The sequence below is a fragment of the Aspergillus wentii genome, assembly GCF_001890725.1.
Source record: "Aspergillus wentii DTO 134E9 unplaced genomic scaffold ASPWEscaffold_9, whole genome shotgun sequence".
In the NCBI taxonomy this organism is placed as follows: Eukaryota; Fungi; Ascomycota; class Eurotiomycetes; order Eurotiales; family Aspergillaceae; genus Aspergillus; species Aspergillus wentii.
In genome coordinates this window covers 1,671,293-1,695,858 of record NW_024467840.1, presented here as the reverse complement: position 1 = coordinate 1,695,858, position 24,566 = coordinate 1,671,293, and the positions used below count along the sequence as shown (strand labels likewise).

Genomic DNA, 24,566 nt, shown 5'->3' with positions numbered 1-24,566 from the left:
GGTTTTCTTTTCTTTTGTTCCTTTTTTTTTTTTTTTTTTTTTTCTCTCCTTTGGGGGCAAATGCGGAGGGTTTCGATAAGATTACCGGACCGGCATTATGTTTTTGCGGCGATAGTCTGGTGAAGCATCTACGCTTCCAAGTAGGACTTTATCCAAATTGATTTTCCTTCAACATAGCTATTTTTCTGTTCATTTTTCTCCTCACACGGAGCTTTCGTTCAAGATGGCGTCTGGACGAAAAGACTTTTTGAGCCAGCCTGCCCCTGAAAACTACGTCGCGGGTTTAGGTAGAGGTGCGACCGGCTTTACCACTCGGTCAGATCTAGGTCCTGCGCGAGACGGCCCAACACCGGAGCAGATCCAGGCCGCACTTGCGAAACGAGCACAGCTTCTTGGAGCGGCACCTCCGACAGCCTATGGTGCAGGGCGCGAAAAGGGTGGCAAGGAAGAAAAAGAAGAGGAGGAAGACGAGCGTTTTCAGGACCCGGACAATGAAGTCGGGCTCTTTGCCTACGGACAGTTCGACCAAGATGACGATGAAGCGGATCGCATCTATAGAGAGGTAGACGAAAAAATGGATAAGCGCCGGAAAGTAAGAAGGTTAGTTTCCCCCCTCTTTCCGATCTTTCCGATATCAAAAAGCGATTTGTTCATCGGGTTCCCCCCGGTTGTTTAGACAGATGACCGACTTAAATCCTTCGCCACCTATATAGGGAAGCTCGAGAACGACAAGAACAACAAGATTACGAAGAAAAGAACCCCAAAATTCAGCAACAATTTGCCGACTTGAAGCGGTCATTAGCTGCCGTCTCCGAAGAAGATTGGGCCAATCTCCCAGAGGTTGGAGATCTTACAGGCAAAAATAGACGAGCGAAACAGAACTTACGGCAGCGCTTTTATGCCGTACCGGACAGTGTCATTGCCGGCGCAAGAGACTCGGCGCAGTTTGATACAACAGTTGCCGAAGATGGCACCCATACCGATGCCCAGGGTGCGGACGGAACGATGACCAATTTCGCGGATATCGGTGCGGCCCGAGACAAGGTACTGAAAGTGAGACTGGACCAGGCTGCTTTGGGATCATCTGGCGACACCACGTCGGGTAGCGCGACAAATATCGATCCAAAGGGATACCTTACAAGTCTGACGCAATCGGAAGTCAAAGCTGGCGAGGTCGAGGTTGGGGACATTAAACGAGTTCGCGTTCTACTGGAGTCGGTGACGAGGACGAACCCGAAGCATGCGCCTGGATGGATTGCGCTTGCACGTTTGGAGGAACTTGCCGGACGAATCGTTGCTGCCCGAAACATCATTGCAAAGGGATGTGAGCTTTGCCCCAAGAGCGAGGATGGTTGGCTTGAGAACATCCGTCTCAATGAAGGCCATAATGCCAAAGTGATAGCTGCGAATGCAATTAAAAACAACGACCGTTCCACGAGACTATGGACCGAGGCTATGAGGCTAGAAACGGACATCAGAGCAAAAAAGAATGTTTTGAGACAGGCCATTCTTCATATTCCCCAATCCGTTACTATCTGGAAAGAGGCCGTGAATCTGGAAGACGACCCGGCCGATGCGCGCCTGCTTCTTGCCAAGGCGGTTGAAATGATACCGCTGTCTGTGGAATTGTGGCTTGCGCTTGCTCGCCTCGAGACCCCTGAAAATGCACAGAAAGTTCTCAATGCTGCTCGTAAGGCTGTGCCTACAAGTTACGAAGTATGGATTGCCGCGGCCCGACTACAAGAACAGATGGGCACATTCGAGAGAGTAAACGTCATTAAGAGGGCTGTTCAGTCTTTGGCAAGGGAAAATGCGATGCTGAAAAGAGAAGAGTGGCTAGCGGAAGCCGAGAAATGCGAAGAAGAGGGTGCCATTCTCACATGTAGTGCGATCGTACGTGAGACTCTTGGCTGGGGCTTGGATGAAGACGATGACCGGAAAGACATTTGGATGGATGATGCAAAGGGCAGTATTGCTCGGGGCAAGTATGAGACGGCGAGAGCAATCTATGCCTATGCGCTGCGCGTATTTGTCAATCGCAAATCCATCTGGATTGCAGCCGGTGATCTTGAGCGCAACCATGGAACCAAAGAAGCCCTGTGGCAAGTTCTTGAGAAAGCAGTGGAGGCATGCCCGCAGAGCGAGGAATTGTGGTTGCAGCTTGCAAAGGAGAAATGGCAGTCAGGGGAGATCGACGATGCCAGACGAGTTCTGGGCCGTGCTTTCAACCAGAACCCGAACAATGAGGATATCTGGCTCGCTGCAGTTAAGCTGGAGGCCGATGCCCAGCAGACAGATCAAGCCAGGGAGCTTCTCTCGACCGCTCGTCGTGAAGCAGGAACAGACCGTGTCTGGACCAAGAGCGTGGCCTTCGAGCGTCAATTGGGCAACACTGACGAAGCGCTTGATCTCGTGAACCAAGGTCTCCAGCTTTACCCCAAGACTGACAAGCTTTGGATGATGAAGGGCCAAATTTACGAAGCCCAGAACAAATATCCCCAAGCCCGTGAGGCCTATGGAACTGGCAGCAGAGCCTGCACCAAGTCCATTCCTCTCTGGCTTTTGGCCTCAAGGCTGGAAGAGAAGGCCGGAGCTGTTGTCAAGGCCCGATCAGTTCTTGATAGAGCCCGTCTTGCAGTTCCCAAGAGCGCTGAACTCTGGACAGAGAGTGTGCGGGTTGAGCGTCGCGCGAATAACATCGGCCAGGCAAAGGTCCTGATGGCCAAAGCTCTGCAGGAGGTTCCCACATCTGGATTGTTGTGGAGTGAAAGCATCTGGCATCTCGAACCGCGGGCGCAGCGGAAAGCCCGTAGTTTGGAGGCGATCAAGAAAGTGGACAACGACCCCATCCTCTTCATTACTGTTGCACGTATTTTCTGGGGAGAACGCCGCCTGGAGAAGGCCATGACATGGTTTGAAAAAGCGATTGTTTCCGACAGCGACCTGGGTGACGGCTGGGCATGGTACTACAAGTTCTTGTTGCAGCATGGCACAGAGGTTCGTTCACACCCGTACCCCTTTGATTTCTAGGACCCTCTGGCTTATAATCATTACTACACAGGAAAAACGAGCAGATGTGGTATCCAAGTGCATCTCAACTGAGCCCAAGCATGGTGAAATCTGGCAGTCGATCGCCAAAGACCCGTCCAACGCGCATAAGTCAACTGAAGAGATCCTGAAAGCTGTTGCAGAACGCCTTACTCAATAAACTGTTTTAACATGGATGTACTTTTAACACGCCTATTCTTGTCTATTTCTTAATGATATTGCGACTTGGGGTTTTTTTTTGGGGGGGGGGGGGAGGCAGCTTTAGGGAGCCTTCAATGATAAATAAGACATTAAATCTAGATCATTTGCACAAATGCAAGAATCCTTAGCATGGGGCTCTAATATTATAGTATCAGTGAATTCCTAACAATTCGCTAGGGCTTAACAGGTATAAGTACACAGCCAAACTCAGTTGGCATTATAACCATCTTTGTTCAAAATTGACAGACAAAAAGCAAGTGATAACGAATTCTTCCTTTGAAGCAACATCCCGAGACTGACGCAAAAAGGGCAGCTGATGTTCTGCTTCATAAGTGGCCATCTTCTGCCCTTGAAATCAACTTCATAAGATTGTCACCCCCAAAGAAACAGACGTAAACAAATCAATCCGTGGGTATCGAACGAGTTTCATGCGCATCCAAAAACCTCCTTTCTTTCTTTTTTTAAATGATTTTCTTTTTGCTCTTGCGCCCCTCGAATTATCATCCTGGGCAGCTGGAGCACATTTCCACATGCACTCGGCTCGAATGGACCATAACAAGAAACAGGCAGAAAAAATCTCATTGAACTCCATGCCAAATGCAAATTTATCATGTCACACCGGTGACAGCTTCACTTGGTACTCCCAGGACGCCGTTTTCTTCCTGCCAGACCAGGATGTTGCAGACTTTAGTCCATTGCAACGCAATCTGTGTCGACAAGAAAGGTAGTAAGTAAGTAGTAGCACGGATGAACAGAACAGAAACGACAACAAAAAAAGATCTAGCAGAGTGAAACACAAAAGTAATCGGAAAAGGTCATGCAGCCATGGACAAACATTCGTCAAGCAAAGTACCCAATTGCTCACGGTCTGCCACTGCACCTCCTTCCCAATCAGAATCAGCTTCATCCACATCCATTTCGTCGGGGTAGTCCGGCCCCAGGTCATCATTGGCAATTTCTGCCACCTCTTCGACCCGGTCTTGCTTCTCGTTCTCCAGTTCGTCCTCGATATAGCCGCCCATAATCTGGTCTATAAGCAAAGGCATGTGACTGAGCACCCCACCGCCAATCTCCAACGCTAATCTCAGATCTCGAACCCCAAGGGGCTTTCTGACGCTTGCCTCCTTGGCTTCCACTGGGAGTAAACCTGTTGCGCTGTCTTTGACAATCTCTCCACGAGTGTAGGCCAGTTCTTCTTGTTCAAGTTGCTGTCGGTATTTCCGCATCATCATACCGTTTATGGTGCCAGACGGGCCATTGGATCTGGTTCGTGAAAATACAACAGACAGTACTTCCTTCACAAATGTTTCTGTCGCAATCGCCATGAACTCGGCGCAGGGGAGCCCTGCGCCACTAACTATTGATTCTTCATAACATATAGGAACCATCCGCGAGTGTATTGATTCGGCGTCGGGAAATTCACCGGTCTCCGAGGCTAGGGGCTGTGCGTAGCGTTTTCGAATTTCCAATTCCCAGTCTGTAGTTCACCGCGACATTAGCCTTCTCAATCCTCAACGAAGACTGCATTGGGTCTAATCATATAGTAAAAGTGAAAGGGGTCTTACTTGTCTTATTCAAGCCACCGGCACTTGCTGGTACCTGGCTAGGCAGCTTGATCTGTTTAGCCAGGTGGTATTCTTCCAATTCATGGGGGACTGATTCACTGGGATCACGCTGGTTTTTGTTAGCACAATCCGCTTATTCAAAAGAGTCTTGCCAGCCCGTATCTCGTACCTCCTGAATAGCTTTAATTCGTCGACGATCCCTGGGGGGTAGCTGCATAATTTCCGTCTTTAGTCTCTGCTCTGCTGCATCTCCTGAAGCCGGCTTGGACACCACAGACGGTTTGTCATTCGCCGATACCCAACTTGCGACTCCATGATCTGGAAGGTCTCTTGTAAGATTCCCAATTATCGCGCATACGAAGTTGTTGTGAAGATGTTCTGTCTTTGAATCGGCGCATATTATATGATCGACACGCGACGAGAATTCGCTTTGGTTAAGGTGTCCTGGGGTAAGGAACTCGGAATTAACATTTCCCTCCCCTCAAAAAAAAAAGAAAAGAAAAGAATTATAATAAAGGAAAATCACAATGGAACCGAGCACTGGCAGGATATTTTGGGCCACGTCACATACCTAATAGGAAAAGGCCCGTTGACTGCTTATACTCGGCCCAGTTGTCACCGATAGCGGCCTTCAGTTCCGTGTAGATGGGTTCAAGGTCAAGCCGCGGGACCGATATCAAAGCCTTTGTAGATTTCTGAGTTGTCGGAGCACTGGGTGCCGCATTCTTAGACGATGCCACAGCCGTAGATGTTGAGTCTGTCCGACTCAGGGCTGCCGGATCGATCTGCATGGTTGGAGGGCTCGCAGAGGCGCGACGGGCTGCGCGAAGCCGGAGGCGGTGATAATTAGGCCTTCATGAAGGGAGAGTGGAAGGGCAGAGGAGTCCTAGACCGGCTGCAAGATCGCGAAGGATGCAAGCATAAGAGGCCTACCACGAGAAAACCGATGAAATCGCGATGGAAAGGCGGCGTGTTGATGGTTGAAGTGATGGAAGGAGGTTGAACCCGTTGGTCGACTGACGATGGATTCCCCGCCAAATCCAGCAGAACTCGATGAAGCCCAGCTGCGAACAGCAGTCGGCAGTGAATCAAATATGCCACCAGGCAATGTGCTACCAAGAAAAAGGATCTGTGTGCATGTAGATTCTCAGGGATTGATAAATAGTCATCAAAATTATGGTATAATAATCTAATGATGATCACAGCAGCTACAGTACGGTGGTTTTTTGCTTTGATTTCCCCTCTCCAACTACTAGAGAACGACCACCTCTTCATCAAGCACGCCAAATAAGTAGCTGATTTCCTTCATGATCTCCATAATCTCTGTGGACAGCTGTCCGGTTACGAGGGCTAGAGTAAAAGGTCAGCCAGTGGTTGCTACCGTGAAAGAAGCATAAATAGATTAGGCCTAACTTACTGTAGGCGTAAAGCAAGGAGTAATCTTCATCCGTAGACAGATGAGACACATCTCGAGCCTTGCGATATTGGAATATACGAGCGAGAAGTCGATCTCGCGCATGGTCAATATTCGGGAGAGCATCGCTCAAGGGGTATTCGAGCTTCATGGACGAAGCCATGACTGTCACAGTCAGCACTTGCAGCATAAATTAACGCAAAAACATGTAACACAAACTCACCAGACAGTAAGTGGCTGATGCGGGCAGATAATTGATATATTTCTGTGGCAGTGTATCGGAGAATGGCGACTTCTCCCTCGGAAGTGGTCTGGTCCTTCATCAGTTCTAAATTCATGGCATGGAATGCATCCATCATGCTTCTCGTGCGACGAAGGATATTGCTATATGCAGCTTCAGGGAATGCGCACTTCAGCTCAAACTCGGAACTGGCTGATCCCTTGAGAGACTCCAGAAGAGACAAGAACCGTTCAACTTCCAGCTTTTCTCTTGGGCTCATGTAGGTAATCGGGCTCCCTGTCTTGGGTATCTTGGTCAACGGGTCGCGTTTCCAGATCAGACTCATGCGAAGCCAAAGCATGCTGAGGTTGTGCTTCAACTTCGTCCTAGCACTCATAGGCCATATAACCCGGGTAATAATAATACCCCAGATGCACCCCGATAAAACAGAAACTACCCTATGGAGCGCAATCTCAGTGATCATGGGATTAGCCCCTCCCTCGTCTTCATCGTTGTGGCCTTCTCTCTGGGAGAGAGAGTAGGCGTATAGCACGGACAGGTTGTAAGTGAGCATAATGAATCGGCCCATCGGCCCTTGTCTTTTGACAATAGTTATATAAAAGGTCCAGGTTGCCATCAAAAGCCCCACGACTGCAAGTCCAGATACATTTCCGGAAGTCACATACCATGCTAGGATTGCACAGAGTGCTCCTAGACATGTGCCAAGAAATCGAGCATAGCCGGTAGTATTCGACGCGCCGATGGTCATCGAGCACACTAACATGTAAGATAGCAAGCCCCATTCCCCTCTCCAATGGGAATAATATGGTCTAATCGACGGAACGAATGAAGGCAGGGCATATATTGCTGCCCCGGTGCCAACCTTGATAGCAAATTTTGTATCATCACGTCGAAAGAACCCGAGAGACTTCCAGATCTTATAGCCGAGTCTCTGTTTTGCAGATGGCGTTTCTAAGATAGGTGGCGATAAAGGTGGCCCATTCTCCGACTGAGAGTTCGATGTATGCGGAGCAGAACCCGCGAACGCTTCTGGAGCTCAGTTAGCAACCTGTTCTCAAAGGATTTAGGACCATCTAGTCTCCCTACCAGTGTCCGGTGTTGTCTCGTCAGTTTTGGTATCTGTTCGACGCCAAAACTTAAGCCAGGCCCACGATCTGCCGGTGGGCCGTTCTTCAGCTTCAAGTTGTAATTCATCCAAAATTGCCAAAAGGTGCCTCATCTGGAAACCAAATTCAAGAAGAGAGAAACTGAAATGCCCGCAACTGGCAGAAACCTCCTCGAGATCAGCTTCTACCTCGAGAGTCTGTATACTTATGAATTCTTTTTGCCGGTAGATAGACGTGAGTGCTTCTTCTCTCGACTTTTGATAGAGTTCCAGTGCACGATCGAGACTCATGCGGAATCTACTGTCAATACAGACTTTGTAGTCCGGTGCAGGCCCAAAAGGTATCTCTTTGAATATCTCCTTCAACGTAAAAGCAAGAGACCGCTGTAGGTTATTAGCATTCAATTAAAACAACTTGTTCTAGAAGGGTACTATTTACCATAGAAGGTCCTAAATGGCTGATGAACAGCGCAAATATATCAGCGGGAAGAAGGCTGTGTTCATTCTCCAATTGAACACCTCTTGCGGAGTTCGAGTTAGAATCTCTCCCAGGGTCCGACACTTCCTCCTCTGGCCTTTCATCAATTGGTGTTAAAAAGGCGCCGCGGTCCTCGTAATAAGAACCTGGACTTAGTGATGGCACGGAAATGGCCCCATTCAGACCGGGTTCCTGGCCATGATCCGATTCAAGAAGCTTAGTTTGCCTAAGCAGATTGAATTGCAGAGAGGCAGCGCTGCGTAGACCTCCCATGTTGTGAGTAATATCTTGCAATAGGCGCACAAGGCTCTTCTCTAGCCTGTACTCCTTCTCCGTGCCAGCCACGAAGTGTTCAAGCTTTGCTTCTTTCACGAGATTGTCGAGCTGACTGTAGGCTTTCTTATGGCGCGTGGCAGCATCGACAAACTCGTCTGCTTGGAGCTCCTCCTCTGACCCATTAAGGAAGCTCTGCGTGATTATTGCTAGCTGAATTGCCAGTGTCTCAGTGACGGTCGTAAGATTCAACCGGAGCTTTTTCCGCGCAGATATTGGGAAGATCAGGAACGACACAGCCATGGCCACGCTAACACCCATGATAACCATCTTCAGAACCTGGGATATTTTAGAAAGTGATAGAGCGCCACTTTGTACTGCTCCTTCCTTCGTCAAGACTGTAATGGTCGACAGCGAAGCCAGAGAGCAAGCCACGTTCACCAGCGGATCGCCTAGTCTTTGCTTCGTCCATCCGATAAACCCCAGACCACCACCGCAAAACACAATGAGTACCACGGTGTGACCAACGGCGAGCATGTCCATTGTGTCTTGGAAGAACACTGAGACACACATGCTCGTGAGGGAGATGAAAGCGGCGTAGAAAAAAGCAAGAAAGGCACATATCAGTGCCTTGTACATGCTTCCCTTTGACCTTGCTGGATGAAAATATACTGTGACGGTAGCCACCACATGCTTGCCATCTTGATCACCCAGCAGTGCCGAAATGGCTGGAATGAATGTCGCCAAAGAGCCCAGTAAATACGCAAGACTGCATTTCAGAATCCCGATTGCTTGCTCCGAGGAGACGAATTGATGTACCCAGATCCACACGCTCAGCAACTTGCTCCAAAGTCTCGAGGCGATACCTCCATGGCGGGCATGGACCTGTCCCGAAAGAAGCCCCCGTCGTTCTTCATCTTCACCACTGCCGCTGTTCGAGTTGGAAGGTGAGACGGAAGTAGAAGCTCGTAGGTTCACGGCGCCTTTCAGACGTTGACCGGTTTTGGGAAGAACGAAGGTCGCCTGCCGTAACTGCACCGAGTTTTCCGACCGTTAGCAATGATGCTTCTGGGGTAGGCAGTTGCTGACGAGCTTCATTATTACCTCTGGGCGCAAAAAGCGAGGGGAACTGCTGGACGAGTCCTCGGACAGAGGCATTATTCTCATTTCATTTTCTTCTTCCTTTCCCCAAATTCTTAGGAAATCCTCCAAGAATCCATGGTAAGTGGATCAAGGCCACTGCAAAAAAAAGTCGTTTAACGTCTGCTGACCTCACGGATGATCTATTGTTTTTGTTTGGGGAGCTCCAAGGTCCACTGCCGGATCAGTGTGGAGTTTGGCATTGGCATTGCTCGCTACTGCCACGCCTGCGGTGGGGATTCGAAGACGCACCTATGCGATCGATCTCTTGCGGTCTGTCTAGTTACAGTAATAGCTTCGTGGTAAAATATACTGGGTAGAATTGGATTCTTATATACAATCTCAGTACTGTTGAAAATAAACGGCTCCTAGAGATGCTCTGATCAGACGATCATATCGGTTCATATGATCTATTCCAAACCCTCCACCTTCCACACCTTCACGGCAGCATCGGCACCAGCCGAGGCAATCTTAGACCCTCCAGCAATCCAGGCCACGCCATTGACACCCTCCTTGTGGGCAAGAGTTACTTGAAGCCAGTCTCCAGGGTTGGTTAAACTCCAAACGAAGATGTTGGTGTCCAAAGCTCCGCTCACCACATGGGTGCCATCCTTGTTCCAGTCGATGCAAGTGATTCGGGCCGTGTGGGCCGTCCAACGGTCAGTGACCAGACTGCCGTCAGCAGCCTTGAAGACGAGCACTCGGCCTCTGGAATCACCCACAGCCAGGAGAGAGCCATCAGGAGAGAATGCCATGGCAGACAATGGGTTTTGGGAGGCTTTGATGTCAACCTTGGGAGACAGACTAGAGCTGGAAATCTCGCAGATTTGGATGGTTGAGTCCTCGTCTCCGATGGCCGCAATGGTCCCGTGGGCTGCTACTGTCGTGACCGGGGACTTTGGTTTGAAATCTCCAGTCTTCTTTCCATCAGTGTAGATTTCAACATTCTCCGATGTACCGACCAAGACCGTTGAATTGCCAGCCGCAACTCCCTTGGGCTGTCCAGAGAGCTTGGAGGCGCTTCCGGTGTACGTCTTGGCAGAAATATCAGCAGAGCGAATGGTATCATCCCAGCCTACACTGTAGATTCTACCAGCCCCCTCCTGAGTTGGTACAAGGCCGGCAATGTACCCTGAGTGGGATTCCCCTTCCAGTGTCTCTGCGGTTGCGGTGGCAACGTCCCAGCCGCAAACTCTGCCTTCGAAGCTCCCAGTCCACAGAGTTTCATCTTTCTCGTCAGATCCAAATCGACTCATGGAAGTGATATTCTTCTGGTGACCCTGGATAACCCGTGTGGGTTTGGGAGTTCCTTCAACCAGGTAATTGAGGTCGCCACTCAAGGACAGACTAATGAGCAGATCGTCGCTCCTGCCTGGGGGCCAGACCACGCCAACCTGCTGGTCGTTGACATTCATGCTTCCTTCCTCGCCCATGTTCCAGCTCTGTGAGACCTTGCCCGCTTCAACATCCCAGATCTTGACGGTTCGATCCGCACTCGCAGTCACAAACTTTCGAGAATCTTTGGACCAGGAGACTCCGAATATGCTACCCTTGTGTTCACCTTCTCCGATTTGGCCCTTGGTTTCTCCAGTCTTTCCATCGTAGAGCCAGATCTTTCTGTCTGCACCCACACTGACCAGGCTAGAGCCGTCCGGGCTGAAGCCGACGCCGTAGATATAGTTGGTGTGCTTGTCGCGAATTCCAGTATTGAATTTGAATGGTGCTCCATGGTAGAAGACTAAGTTCCTGTCGTCGCCAGCGGCGGCAGCTCGCAAAGGCCTCTGTTGTCTAATGGAGACGGCGTTGATCTGCTGAGTATGTCCATAAATCTCGCCGACAGTATTTCCGCTATCCCACGTGATGCAGTGGCCAAATCGTTGTTTTCCATCACCCACAGCGATGATACGCTGGGAATCACCGTCCCAGGCGAGATCGTTGATTCTACCATTGACAATGCTGTAGTCGCCTTTTGTAATTCCTTCGCCGACACAGTCCCAAACCTTGACAAGACCGGCAGAATCACCACTTGCGACATAGAACCCAGAAGGCGAAAAGCGGGCGACTGTAGTTTGGGCTTTGTGTTCGGTGTACTGTCTAGCGATAGAGGGGTTGTCGATGGAACGGATGAAGATGGATTTGTTCGACTATGAGTCGATTGTGTCAGTTGGGAATTCAACCCTTATATTTATCATTCCGATGGGGTCCAGCACGTACTGCATAAGCAAGACGTTCACCTTTGGCGTCGGAGGAGAGCTGCGTGGTCTGACCCCTCGTCGTGGAGGGGCTGGCTGCCCAGATGGACTCTAACGATTGTTAGCATCCCAAGCGATGAAAAACAAAGGATGAAAGTACCATTTGTGATTGACATGACTGTACCTAGCAGTAACCAAGAATAAAAAATAAAGAAACGGTGTAGAATGAGGAAAAGGAGATTGGGGACGGAAAGCTGGTGGTGTTGATCCTATCGTACTAAGTGCTGGGGCCTGACGTATCGGTGGGGAAAGAAACACGGCGGAGTCCTGCGTTTCAGGACAAGCCATTTCATGTTACTAAAGTTGTTTTATCCAGGATGTTCTGTGGACTCTCTGATAATCCCAGGGAAGATACATATGGATGCAGAAATAATATAATAATCTACAGGGGCATAGAGCGTAGACACGCCCAACATATCAACAGCATGAAATAATATGGATGACAGTAGTAGTATAGTACAGTAGCAATGATCCCCAAATCCTGCATTTAACATGCAACGTGTGCATTTGCTTTAGAAGGCACTACCTCCATCCATTTTAGCCTTTGCCTCTGCAGCCAAAATCTCCGGATGTCTGTGAACACTGGGCATGAGACCAAGACCAATGGCTCTCCGGATGGCCTTTGCAATTTTGCGCTGGTTGACTGGTCGTAGACCGGTTTGGTTTCTGTGTTTGATACGGCCCATGAGAGTCATGTATTCGGACATGATCGAGAAGTTCTGTCGTGGAAATTAAGCTCCGAGTCAGCCAATTTACTTCCGACTCTTGGATGAAAAGGATACCATTGCTCCTTTTTCTGGGAAAATATCACCTTGTACAGGTCCAATGGATTCATGTTCAAAGCATCAAAAGCATCGGTAGGCGGGCTTTGGCGCTTCCTCCATTTCTTCATCTCTGCCGGGCTGAGGTCATGGGGAGCGTAAATGTCACCAGCCCTCCATTCGCGAGTCTGGAATCTTTCGAGTACTCTACTCTCTCCCTGGGCTTTTTGGTCCTCGAGGAATCTTTGGCGGTTAGGTAGTCGACGACGGTGGAACACTCTGGGGTCTATTCCATATCAATTAGCAGCAGTTCAATGTACTCCCCCCCCTTTTTTTTATTCCCTATTATCCGTATACATCTCCATGGTTCATTTCGAATTGCTAAAGGCACGTACTCTGGTTGCTGTTGTTGTTATTGGCAGCACGCTGGAAAGCAAAAGCATTCGTTGCGGCCGTCGAGTTCCATCGACAAGTCGACAGAGATCCAAGATTGGACCCAAAGGTTCGCAAAGGCGACGAGGAAAATATATTCAGAGCCATGATGCCGTCACTCTCCCAGGTGAATTAATTGGAAGTGTGTCGAGGGCGAGGAGTAATTCCACGAGCTGGTTGTTCGGAGGCCAGAAGGAGTGGACCGCATCGGATTTCTTCTCGACGCGCCAAGGAAATTGTCTTCCGCCTCCGATAGCAGCTCTGCTCTTCTTCCAAGTGCTCCTTGAACGACGACGGTATCAAATTTCCCCAACAATTCCAATTCAATTGATGCACAATCATGATAGAAGCTTGGTTCTAGCTCTAATTACCATTTCTTGAGTCGGGACTTCGTCTTTGTCTTGGATCACTCACTTCGAAAGCCCGTCAACAACTACCTACCTTCATCTAACCAACATGCAGTCCCACCTCACCAGAAGGGTCTTCTGGGCCATTCTGAACAATGAGCCGCTACACTCGTCGAGATGTCACAACAGGCTACTACATACTACTGCTCCGGCGCATCGAGCCCGAATACTAGGCGTATCGAATTCCCAGCATGTCCAGCGACGTGGTTTCTTCGCGTTTAATGTCTCGCAACCGTCCGGTGAGAAATCTTCGACTTTGCCCTCAGAGACAGGCTTAAAGCCGATGAGGGATCTCATGAAAGCAATGGCGCATAAGAATAGAGGGCCTCCAAACGATGTTCTGGCGAGGGCATTTCGGGAGTTCTTTGTGGCACGAGCAGAAGCTCCGGGTTTCATTACGGGTTTCCAGGCCCGCATGCTGATTCTGACGTGGAAGCACTTGAAGGCTCAGCAGGACGAGTTGGAACCCGAAGAATGGCAGGCAGTCTATTCCACCGAAAATCTCGAAAATGTCCTATTCGTTCTGTCAGAGGCAACATGTTTACCGGAGTCGCGCGATGCAATCCTCAAGATCGCCCGTTTCGCTTTCCTAGAACTCCGTGCGGATCATGGATTTGGCACCAATACTATCAGCAGACCCGCAATCATTTCTTATATCAACCTTCAAGCACTGAACGGCAACCCTGAGGAAGCGCGGCACATTGTCCATAAGTTTTGGAGCAGACTGCGCAAGACAAAGCCTTCTCCATTCCTCGCAGTCATGAAAGGATTCGCTATGAATGGAGATAAGCGTCAACTCAAGCGTGTTACGGAAGATTTAGAAAAACACGGCAGAAAGTTCGACTGCAGGTCTCATGAAGAACTGACTATAATGCTTATTGACCATGATCTCCTTGATGCAGCTAAAACAATTTATGAGTTTCCAATTTCGGACAGCCAAGAACCTTCTCTTGCGGCAAAGATGGCGGTGGCACGATATGCAATTTTCAAATCTGAACTCTCCTGGGTAAAACCAATTGTCGAATCCCTTTCTCAGCATCCCAGTCCGGATATCATGAATATCATCCTGCTCTGGGAAGCAGCAAATGGCAAAGATGCAACTGGGATTTCAGAGAAAGTCAAATCATGGATGGCAGAGAATCGAACGACCGAATCGCCGCTTACCATTTCGTGCGTGAATGACCTCATTGGGTTTGCCAATTCTATCAAGGATCCTCGTCTCGCCGCTGAGTTCTCTGCATTAGTTCCCCAATGGGGACTGGAGGCAAATAACCAGACGCTTATATTGCAACTGGGAAGTCTTGTTCAGGCTGGTGACGTTGATGGAACGCTGGAATTCTTGCAGGGCTTGCCTGAACTCGATTTAATGGCAACTGATAATATTCCGTTGATGAATCAGCTAGTTGCGATGCTTTGCATGTCAAAGCAGGATGATGCGCTGTTCGATCAGGTCTCATTACTCCTTGATCCATTTTTTGAAAGCAACGTGCGCTTGGAAGCAAGTACAATTGCCGCCTTGACGCATATGCTCCTCTACCGCCACGACTGGGAAGCTGTTTCAGAACTACTGCGCCCACGCCTAGGCTCGTACGACACGGAGGAAAGGACCAAAATTCGGGATGCCCTTACTGGATTTATCCTAGACCCCAACCAGACAGACACGGATGTTTGGGAGGTATATGGTCTTTTGCGAATTGCGTTTCCGGAGACAGGTGTGAGCATGCGAACTGACATAATGAACTCCTTTTTCGACCGGGGAAAGAATGATCTGGCCTGTCTGGTTTTTGGACATATGCGCCAAGCAGAAGATTTCCAGCAACGACCGAAACCAGACACTTACGCCAGATGCTTCCAAGGAATCTCTCGTACCGGTGATGCCAAGAACCTTGAGCTTATTCACAACATGCTCAAGTTGGATGCCGAAGTCAACCTCAACACTCGGGTCCTGAATGGGTTGATGTTGGCCTACGCGGCTTGCGAGATGGCGGAGATGAGCATGGAGGTATTCCGCGACATTCTCCAAACGGAGGAAGGGCCCTCGCACAAGACCATTGCGATATTCTTTAAGGTCTGCGAGAAGCATCACAACGGTGCTCAGGAAGCGATGAAAATGATGAAAAAGGTCAAGATCCTCGAGATTGATGTTGACCGTCGGCTGTACATGTCGTACGTGGAAGCATTAGCCGCGCAGTGCGAATTTAACATGGCCGCGGAGGCTATCGACAACATGCAGGCTGAAACTGGCTACACACCGACACGCAATACGTAAGTAATATGCCATCCGTCTTTTAGGGATACGCTAACGGATATCTCAGAATCGGTCTGTTTTACAACACAATCCCCTATCAGTACTGGAAGGATGAAGTCGAGAAATGGGCCAAAGTCAAGTACGCCGAACAGTGGACACAGCTGGAGGAATTGGAGCGGTCGGAACATGAGGAAGGGCAGAAGTTCAATGGCATCGTCAATGAAGTTTTTGTATAGGACGATTATTGACTATCTAAACGATTGTATATATTGTATTGTATGTGATGATGTCGTCTATTTGTCTATATACCAATCCAACTTAAATCTACATATGTATTCAACCAGAATTAGAAACCGTTTAAATCAGTTAATGACTGTAGTTTATAACATGCATCAGTTGTCCAACTGCCAAGATAGATTTCTCGTGCTAAAGAACTGATCATCAGAGAGACTCCTCCACACCAAAACAGGCTGCATAATTAGTTACGACCTTCTTGCAATCAGCATGCTCCATTATTTTCCTGCAGTCTGTGCGAACCAAACAGCCCCTCATGAAAACACGGCACATGCAGCAGGGGATTTGAAACCTTCGACTAAATTACCGACTACCTAGGACCGGACAGTCTCGAGTCGACCTCGTAGGCAGTGGATCCGACTGGCGCTTGACAGTTGACACAAAACGGCCGGCTCTTGGTGAAACTATCCCTGTCCAGTGGCATTAGTAATGATTATAAGAATTATTCGAATAGCCATGCCACTTTCAATTGACTTGCTCCATCTCTTCTACGCTCAACTGTGAAGTCAAAGAATTCGAGACTAACGACGTTCCAATGGGGGGCGAAAGTCGAGTTGCTATTCTCACCGGAGCTACTGTTAGTTCTACAACCCACCATCGCTCACTTCCATATGACAACCACTGACTGACAAGTATGTATAGTCTGGCATCGGGATTGATATCGCCAAACATCTCTACGCCTGCGGATGGAAGGTAGCCTGTGTAGGACGACGCAAGGAACCCGGTGAGGCCCTGGTGAACAGTCTCGGGGAGAATGCACGATTCTTCCAGGCAGATGTCTCGCAGTACCAGAGTCAAGCGGACATGTTCCATGCAGTATATCAACTCTGGGGTCGAATTGACACACTGTGCGCCAACGCCGGGATTGTGGATCAGTCTTCGATATACGTGTACGACCGGAAAGACGAGAGGGGGATAGACGACATCCCACCCGAACCGGACTTGTCGTGTACGGATATAGACTATAAGGGGGTGATTTATGGTGTGCAGCTAGCGACACACTTTATGAGACACAATCGGCCTCAGTCAGGGGGGCGGATTATCGTGACAGGGAGTATCGGAGGCATCTTTCCGCATCGATCGTATCCAGAATATTGCGGTGCCAAAGCAGCTGTGATTCAATTCATCCGCGGGGTTGCGCCGTTGCTGAAGCAAAAGGATAATATCCTGATCAACGGCGTTCTGCCGGGGATAATATCCACGCCAATTGTGCCACCGGAGATGATTGCCGCTGTGACCCCTGAATGGTAGGTGGATGACTACTGCTCCTTGTATAAAAACACGCTAAACAGGAACAGCATCACGCCCATGCAGACAGTTCTGGACGCATATCAGGTGTTCCTCGAGGACACGACGGGTATGGCAGGAGAGATGATGGAGTGTTCGGCCGACAAACACATCTACTATCACTTACCAGAGAAGGGCAATGGACGGATCACGCAGCGGGCTGTGACGGTGTGGGAGCCATTGTTTCGCATGATACATGGGGAGGACTCCGGGTTGGAGGGGGCAATTCAATGATATATTCGTCTTATATATCAAATAAGGTATGTTGTTCACAGTAGGTTGTCTATCGGTTGACTGACAATATCAGAAGGACATTCCAAAAACCATGTGAAGTACGAAGAATAAAGTCAACTATTTATTTATGAATTATACACTACTTTGATCTTTAATGAATCTAACAACCACATACCACAGTCAACCCGACAACACCTTGCCCATTTCATTCTCAACAGACGTCGCCCCCCATCACCTCACGCATTCCCTCATCGCAAAATTCAATCTGCTAGCGAAAATAAAAGCTCGTCCCTGAGATCTCCACCGCATGCCCATATGCCTTTTCGCTGGGAACACTGACACCCATGGCATCGACTAGAAAGTCGCTATCCCCGTCTTTCTGATCATGATCTTGTCGTCTATCTACCAACATCAAAATAGCCCGACAGATGGTATCGAGTGAGATGAACAGATGAGACGGGAAAGCGGTTCATGCAGCCTCGTCGAGGAAGTTTGTTTGTACGGCACTGGGGCAGATGGCGTTGACGCGGATGCCATCCAGGGCGAAGTTGGGAACAATAGATCGCATGAAACCTACGACTCCATCTTCCATTGCACATTTACTTTAACATAGAAATCCAGAATGTGCACAAGGCTCAGATACACTCACGTTTAGCAGCCGAATACAACGGCACCGACCAAGAGGGATAAACCCCTCCCCCTCCCCCACAGCTAGCTGTGATGACCAAGATAGCCCCCTTCCCATGTCCAGGAGATCGACGGAAATAATGCTGAGCCAGGTAGCTAGTCAGTACGACACTCTTCAAGTCAATATCAAGAACGCGCAGATCCGGTTTCGGCGGCGGTTCGTCCGACTCGGACGCAGCAAAGAAGTTAGTCCGTTCAATTACGCCGGCATTGGCAAATACAGAATCAAGCCTGCCGTTGGAGGTGAAGACGCTGCGGAAGGTGTCTGCGAGGTCGTTGTAGCTGGTTACATCAGCTTGGTGGAAGGTGGCATGGGGATGGAGCTGCTGGATGGCGGTTAGGCCTCTGCATTGATATCGACCAGGTGAATACTCCAGTTGCCGCGACGAGAGAGACCTTGAGCAACGGTGAATCCTATTCTACTTGCTATTGCGAGCTTGCGGTCAATTGAAGTCGATCATGACGGTGGTTATTAGACGACTTACCTCCGCCGGTAATAATCGCGACCTGAGATGCCATTTCGATATGCTATTTTACAGAGTTACGACAAGATAGAGATGGATCAATCATAATAAAAACTTTTGTTTTCCGAATTCTTCATTCTGAATTTCGGTTCTCTCAATCAACTTATGAAATATAGCCATGATTAACCATTTATGATCAATCTTCATCCCATGTGGTAGATCAAATCGAAGCCAGAAATGAAGTATCACCGATCATCCAGATAAATCTCACAGAGTATACTCCGTACACAGACTGCAATAGATTAAACAAAGCAGAATAAAGCTCATCAGTTATTATATACATGCAGACATGGCATTGACATCATGCTTGATCAACTCCGAACTCCAAAACCAAGGTATGTACTCCGTATAACATCCAAAGTGACCCAAACCCACCCATCTCCATCAATTCCAACCCATAAATAACAATCACATCACGATATCGAACCAGGCGCTAATAATACCGAGCCACAACCCCAATAATCGTCCCAGCAATCGCACCGGCAATAATCGCAATGACCACCCGAACCCCACGATTCGTCTCCCTTCGTTTCTTATCCTGTCTCTGCATCTCTACGTCCCTAACCATATTCGATCTGTGGATTTCACGCCCTCGCTCCCTCTCTTGCTCTCGTTGTCGTTGCCGGTCTCGGCCTAGGCGAGGCGGTGATCGGTATGACGATGCTGTGTAGGGAGGGGGCTTGGTGGGATGATAGGATGGAGGTGGCTCTTGGGGTACTTCGAAACGAGAGGCGTTGAGGTAGGGGTTTAACGGTGGAGGTGCTGTTCTCGTCGTTGTTGTTGGTTTGGGAGCAGTCATGTTGGGGGTTTCGGGCATTTTTTATGCGTTATACTTTGTGGTCTATGGATTTGTTAGATAGGGGTTGATAGGAGATCTATGGTGTACTTACAGTTGATATGTAAGATCATCCGGTGCAATAGATAGACGGATAGATAGAGATGGAATCGAGAGTTGCATGGTGGGAGAACCGTTGCGTTGAGAAACAAACTGATATCCCCAGTTGCATCGTTGGGGCTCAGCATCAAAACACAGCCTTGTACGCCCCGTGAGCTCCCACGTGGACAGTGTAGCCTTGGGCGCAGCTATATTTATTCGCGATCCTCAGGATTGGGCCGATTAATTAGTGTAGGATTATATTGTATGGTGAGCGTGTGTTAGTTAATGTCGGTGGAACACAGACTCTGAATAGCCTCATGTTTGATACACCCTTGCCCGGGCAAGAGGGATAAGCCAGTAATAGTAATCAACCAGATAGTTATTCAAACACTATACTATCTATGGAATAACAATGCATTATCAGTACTCGTAACTTTTATCCATGCAACACGCATTCATAATTATTATCGTATCCCTGCGTCCTCGCAGAATGAACCTTAACATGCAATGTAACAGAACTCATATCTCTATCATTTATGCCTGGGCCTGGGCCTGAGACAGTCTCTTGGTCATACTGCATCATCCAGTCAGTCAAATATCCTCATTCGTACTTCATCAGATCACTCACAAGTCAAAGAAAGAGAACTGGCTGGGGTTGCTGCCATGCTCGTACACGAATCGGCTGGCCAAGTAGCTACCGAAAATTGCCCGCAGATAGTTCTCAGGAACCTGACAGAATTAGTATAAATCTCATCTATAGGATGCATTGTACTTACCCGCTCAACAATGGTGTCCAGCCCAATCTTGTCCAGCAAGAGTTTCGGGAGCGCATCGCCGAGAACGGAGCGACGGAGCACAACGTTGTCCCACAATTCTGTCTTCTGGAGCTCCTCGTCAAGGTTGGTGATGGCAAGACTCAGGCGATCACTCAGCACGCTGCGGAGCACACCAGTCTGCTGGTTCTCGCGCCAGATCGCCTCAAACTCCAGAGTAGCGTTCTCCTTGATCACTTCCTGCACCTGCTTAACGTAGTCACTGTAGAACTGCGGCACTGTACCATCCTCACGAATACACATATTCTCCACGAACGCTTCGTCGTCAAACGACAAAGACGCCAAAACCTCGAGCGACGATGAAGTCACACCACCCTTGTTAGCAGATGCATCCTTGAACAAGATGCAGCCGGCCTTCTCCAGGCGCAGTTTGCTGTCTTGGGTGATGAACAGGTTGGCTCCCTCGACCATGTAGGGAATGGTAGATTTGCCATCCTTGATGAGCTTGCCGACGGTAGACAGGTCAATGGACTCGGGACGTCCACCGCATGGAACAAACATGTCGTACGGCTGCTTTCCACGCAGGTGGAAGGTGTTGCGAAAGATCATGCCGTTGTGGACCACCTCGCCGCTGGGAAGCTTGACATTGCTCTCATCGACCAGGACGCGGTAACCCTCCGGCGACAATTTCGACACGTCGAATTCGGAGATCATCACTCGCTTCTTGGCCAGTCTCACGAGTTCCTCATGGTTCAGTCCCTGAGGATCGACAATCACACCCGCTCCATCCACGATGGCCGTGTACTTCTCGTTAGAGAGAAGAATTTCGTTAGATCCCAGGTCACCATCCGGTCCACCAGTCTGCAGCTTCTGCACAGTGCTTGGGTCGATCTTCAACTTGCGGTAGATACCGAGGACATACTGGCGCACAGACAAAGTGGTCATGCCGTAGGTGTCGTGGGGAATACCGCCCAGCTTGGGGCTCTTACCCGTGAAGAAGGACTTCCACCACGGGGCACCACGGCTTCGGGCATGCTCAGTGGCCCAGTTGACCAATTCGGCAGTGTTCTCGTCCGGTCCCATGAAAAGAATCTCATCCTTTCCGTGGAGATCGACAATTGGGTCCTTGATACCCGGGCTGACCGGAGGCAGCAGCAGATCCAAGATACTGTCAATGTACTTTTCGAAGGCCACATGCACCTTGTCTTGGTGGTTCACATCGAGCAGGATCACGCCCTTGGCACCGCCTTCAGGGATATCCTTGTTCTTGCGCTGCTGTGTATTGGCCAAGTTGTAATTTTCATCGAACAGCGAGCGTGCGTTAATGCTGTACGCCTCCTTGTTTCTACTTTTCACAATTCGGATACCACCACGAGCAATGTCTCGGAAACGCAAGTGGAATCCACGGAACTCGGAGCTGATGACCAAGAACATTCCGTACAAAGGCTGAGGGTATTCGTGTCTGGGCAGGAAGTCAGGGTTCAGACGGAAGCTCAGGGCGACCTTGGTCGGAGTGAAGAAGTTGGTCTTGAGGATCGAGTTGTTGAAGACACGGAAGGCAGTCATGACCATCTCATCGTGCTCATTAGCCGCGGTGGTCGAGATCAACTCCTTCAGCTTGTTGCCGTCCAGGACCTCGTCAACCTGAAGACGCAGGTAACTGAGGGTGGGGAGGAAGTCATCCTCGGCAGGACCACGAGTTTGCACGTAGTGGGTGTTCGCAAAGTCGAGGTAGAGCTTGTGGATCAACTGAGGGTACTTGTTGATGATCTCCGAAATGTAGTCGGAGGTAAAAGTTTCGGTACGCAACCTTTTCTTGATCTTGGACAGCAACTCTGCGTGGACACTGTTGTTCGAGTCCAACAAGGCTGTCAGGGAAGTGTATTCAGATCCCAAGCGGTTCAGGAACTGCTGCACAAACACCCACGCGCAGTGAGCGTAGATGGTTTCCTGCAGACTGAGGCGTCCAACAGCAAAGTGGCTCTGGAATCTGTTTTGTGGGATACAGTAAAGAAGGGAGACCTCCTTGATGATCTGGTGAATGGCCGCCTCAATGGGAGGGAATTTGGCGGAGAGCTCGGGCTTGCCTGAAGGACGGAGGTAAAGAGAGATCACGGTGATACCGTTGGAAAAGTTCTCCAGGTACTTACGGGAGCTGGTCAAGCGGTAGTAGTGGTACAAGTCGGAGAGGGCACTGAACAGGCCCATGGCAGAGCCCTGGCGATAGGCAATGACAAGTCTCTTCTCACGACTGCCCTCGATCTCGAACATCTCGATGACAGGTCCGGATCGGCCAACGGCACTGGTGATGATTTCCTGGTAGAGAGCCTTGGTGTTTGCTGTAGCCTTCTGCAAGAATCGCTTTTCACCGATGATGTCAATGTTGGTCTCATTCGGGCCAGGGTTGGGGTTGGCAAACTGGCACTTGTAGACGAAGTAGCAGCGGAGCTGCTGCTCGTTGTCCCCGGGGAGCGGAGTGGGAGAGCGGAAGGTCTCGACACGGTAGCTGTTATCGTGGGTGGAACCATTGATGTACTTCTCGTCGATCCTCTGCTCATAGCGAGGACCATCGACGGTGGAGACACCAGGCTTGCTGGTGTCAATGTACACAGCATGGTCTTCCGCCTCCTTGTCCAGTCTGATCTCTAGCTTCTTGTCATCACGAGCGTAGGCAGCGATCTTGGCGGCGTAGAGGGAAAGAATCTGGGTGACAATGGCATCAACAGACTCGGTCTGGAAGTAGGTGTCATCAATTCCGAGCATGTTGTAGAACCACTGGGTTTCAGAGGCAACAAAGTCGGCGGGGAAGAAACCCTTCTCCTCCAATTGGTCCATGACTATACCGATTAGACAGAGTCATAGATTGTAGGTATAGAGGACTCACCTTGCTCCATCTGTTTCTGCTTTCCTTCGAATTTGGCCGCAATGTATCCAGGGTCCTCTTCGGACAGGATACGGTGCTGACCACCACCTGGAATACCCAAGTGGGTAGGTTGCGGAGATGGATGCCGCACAGCAGAACCGGCTACATTGTCCAGGATCTTGTTCTGAGGGTATCTCTGGAAACCAATGGGGGTTCCAGATCCTGAGGCAGGGCTGTCATTGCTCCCAAACATCTTGGGAGCTGGGCGAGAGGGGAGACCGTTGCTGTGGCCATTGAGACCTTCAGCGGGGTTGGTGGGGGTCATTGACTCCCTGGATTCGGGGAGGGGAGAAGCCATGATGAAGTCAAGATGGTAGATCGATTGACTCTAGACAGAAAGGATGAATAGGGAGAAGTCAGGAAATTTCTAAAAGAGGTGGGTAAAAAAAGTTAGTAATAAGAAGGGGGGAATGGCGGGATAGTTATGGGCGGAAGGAAAGTTCAAAGATAAGAAGGATACACAAGATGCTGGCAACCGGGACTTTATCAAAAGAATAAAGATTTGAAGCCAGTGGATGAGAGGCACAGGGTGTGATCGGAGAGACGTACCTGGCAGAAAAAAGGGGGGATACAACGTAGTCTTCGATTTCTGGGGGGGTTCAACAATGACGAAAGTGAAGCTCCAGGAAGCCAAGGTAGCTTATCGGGCAGGAAGATCTAACGGGAGGTATTTGGGAAGAAGAAAGGGATCCAGTAGGCAATCCATGCAACCGACACGTCAGAGAATATGCACGATAGAAGCAGATTGAAGACAGACACCACGTCGAGGGCAGGAGTGCATCCTTTTTATATCATGGCAAACGTGAATTCGCGAGCCACCAAGGCATAGTCATAGTCATAACCGGTGCTATGCGATCGCCGGTCCGGGGACGATACGTGTTACTAGTGTATTACGGTATTTTACCTACTTTACTCCAGAGTCCAGACTTTGCAATCAGTTACTTTGATAAAATTTTTATAATATTATTCTATAATATCTTTATTTCTCATATATTTCTATCTATCATATAAAATCATTTATCTCTATCTCTGTCTATATGTCTATATGTCTATCTAGATAGATCTCTCTGTTGATGTGGTAAATACCGCAAAACCTGATTGGCCACTGAACTAAAAATGGAAATTGCCGCATGGGAAATAATGCAATAAATTTAGAGTAATGGAATCATCAGCTGACATTGTCTTTGTCGTTCTGTCACTTGGCTTCGTTTGCTCTCCACCGAACCATACAATCCAAGGACCATGATGGGATTTTGGTGTGTCATGGCGAATGGCATTCTGCAAATCAAGGAGCAGCCCTGTGGCGTGCGATTGGAGTGCATGTTTCGATAAAATGCCTCATTACTTGATGATACTAGGTAGTAATAGGGTATTAGTTAACAGTATCTAGGTATGGTATGTC

The 24,566-nt window shown here is 49.2% G+C and overlaps 7 protein-coding genes across 7 annotated transcripts; 3 read left to right on the top strand and 4 right to left on the bottom strand.

The window, feature by feature from the left end:
- Window positions 1-57: 57 nt before the first annotated feature.
- ASPWEDRAFT_143439 (U4/U6-U5 snRNP complex subunit PRP6) lies at window positions 58-3,299 on the top strand. Its single transcript, XM_040829442.1, has 3 exons — window positions 58-600; window positions 714-2,997; window positions 3,062-3,299. The coding sequence occupies exons 1-3, from the start codon at window positions 224-226 to the stop codon at window positions 3,206-3,208; spliced, it is 2,808 nt and encodes a 935-aa protein (XP_040684390.1). The 5' UTR covers window positions 58-223; the 3' UTR covers window positions 3,209-3,299.
- Window positions 3,300-4,064: 765 nt separating this feature from the next.
- On the bottom strand, window positions 4,065-12,502 carry ASPWEDRAFT_55234 (uncharacterized protein; the record flags this gene model as incomplete). The annotated part of the gene is made up of 10 exons (XM_040838180.1): window positions 4,065-4,726; window positions 4,815-4,923; window positions 4,984-5,258; window positions 5,386-5,634; window positions 6,232-6,393; window positions 6,452-7,495; window positions 7,556-7,934; window positions 8,014-9,357; window positions 9,903-11,609; window positions 12,500-12,502. 10 exons carry the CDS (start codon window positions 12,500-12,502, stop codon window positions 4,065-4,067), a joined length of 5,934 nt encoding a protein of 1,977 aa, XP_040684389.1.
- A 658-nt stretch (window positions 12,503-13,160) lies between these two features.
- ASPWEDRAFT_46362 (putative mitochondrial respiratory complex I chaperone (Cia84)) lies at window positions 13,161-15,915 on the top strand. The gene is made up of 2 exons (XM_040836745.1): window positions 13,161-15,582; window positions 15,633-15,915. Exons 1-2 carry the CDS (start codon window positions 13,367-13,369, stop codon window positions 15,799-15,801), a joined length of 2,385 nt encoding a protein of 794 aa, XP_040684388.1. The 5' UTR covers window positions 13,161-13,366; the 3' UTR covers window positions 15,802-15,915.
- A 479-nt stretch (window positions 15,916-16,394) lies between these two features.
- On the top strand, window positions 16,395-17,380 carry ASPWEDRAFT_120695 (SDR family oxidoreductase; the record flags this gene model as incomplete). Its single annotated transcript, XM_040829008.1, has 3 exons — window positions 16,395-16,436; window positions 16,502-17,106; window positions 17,158-17,380. The coding sequence occupies 3 exons, from the start codon at window positions 16,395-16,397 to the stop codon at window positions 17,378-17,380; spliced, it is 870 nt and encodes a 289-aa protein (XP_040684387.1).
- A 268-nt stretch (window positions 17,381-17,648) lies between these two features.
- On the bottom strand, window positions 17,649-18,586 carry ASPWEDRAFT_32866 (uncharacterized protein; the record flags this gene model as incomplete). The annotated part of the gene is made up of 3 exons (XM_040833719.1): window positions 17,649-17,782; window positions 18,030-18,332; window positions 18,553-18,586. 3 exons carry the CDS (start codon window positions 18,584-18,586, stop codon window positions 17,649-17,651), a joined length of 471 nt encoding a protein of 156 aa, XP_040684386.1.
- Window positions 18,587-18,716: 130 nt separating this feature from the next.
- ASPWEDRAFT_725897 (uncharacterized protein) lies at window positions 18,717-19,774 on the bottom strand. The gene is made up of 2 exons (XM_040839254.1): window positions 19,482-19,774; window positions 18,717-19,432 (listed from the first exon to the last, which is right to left on the bottom strand). Exon 2 carries the CDS (start codon window positions 19,406-19,408, stop codon window positions 19,025-19,027), a length of 384 nt encoding a protein of 127 aa, XP_040684385.1. The 5' UTR covers window positions 19,409-19,432; window positions 19,482-19,774; the 3' UTR covers window positions 18,717-19,024.
- Window positions 19,775-19,966: 192 nt separating this feature from the next.
- On the bottom strand, window positions 19,967-23,810 carry ASPWEDRAFT_46357 (glutamate dehydrogenase (NAD(+))). The gene is made up of 5 exons (XM_040836744.1): window positions 23,714-23,810; window positions 23,126-23,531; window positions 20,245-23,078; window positions 20,097-20,197; window positions 19,967-20,042 (listed from the first exon to the last, which is right to left on the bottom strand). The coding sequence occupies exons 2-5, from the start codon at window positions 23,460-23,462 to the stop codon at window positions 20,003-20,005; spliced, it is 3,312 nt and encodes a 1,103-aa protein (XP_040684384.1). The 5' UTR covers window positions 23,463-23,531; window positions 23,714-23,810; the 3' UTR covers window positions 19,967-20,002.
- Window positions 23,811-24,566: the final 756 nt, after the last annotated feature.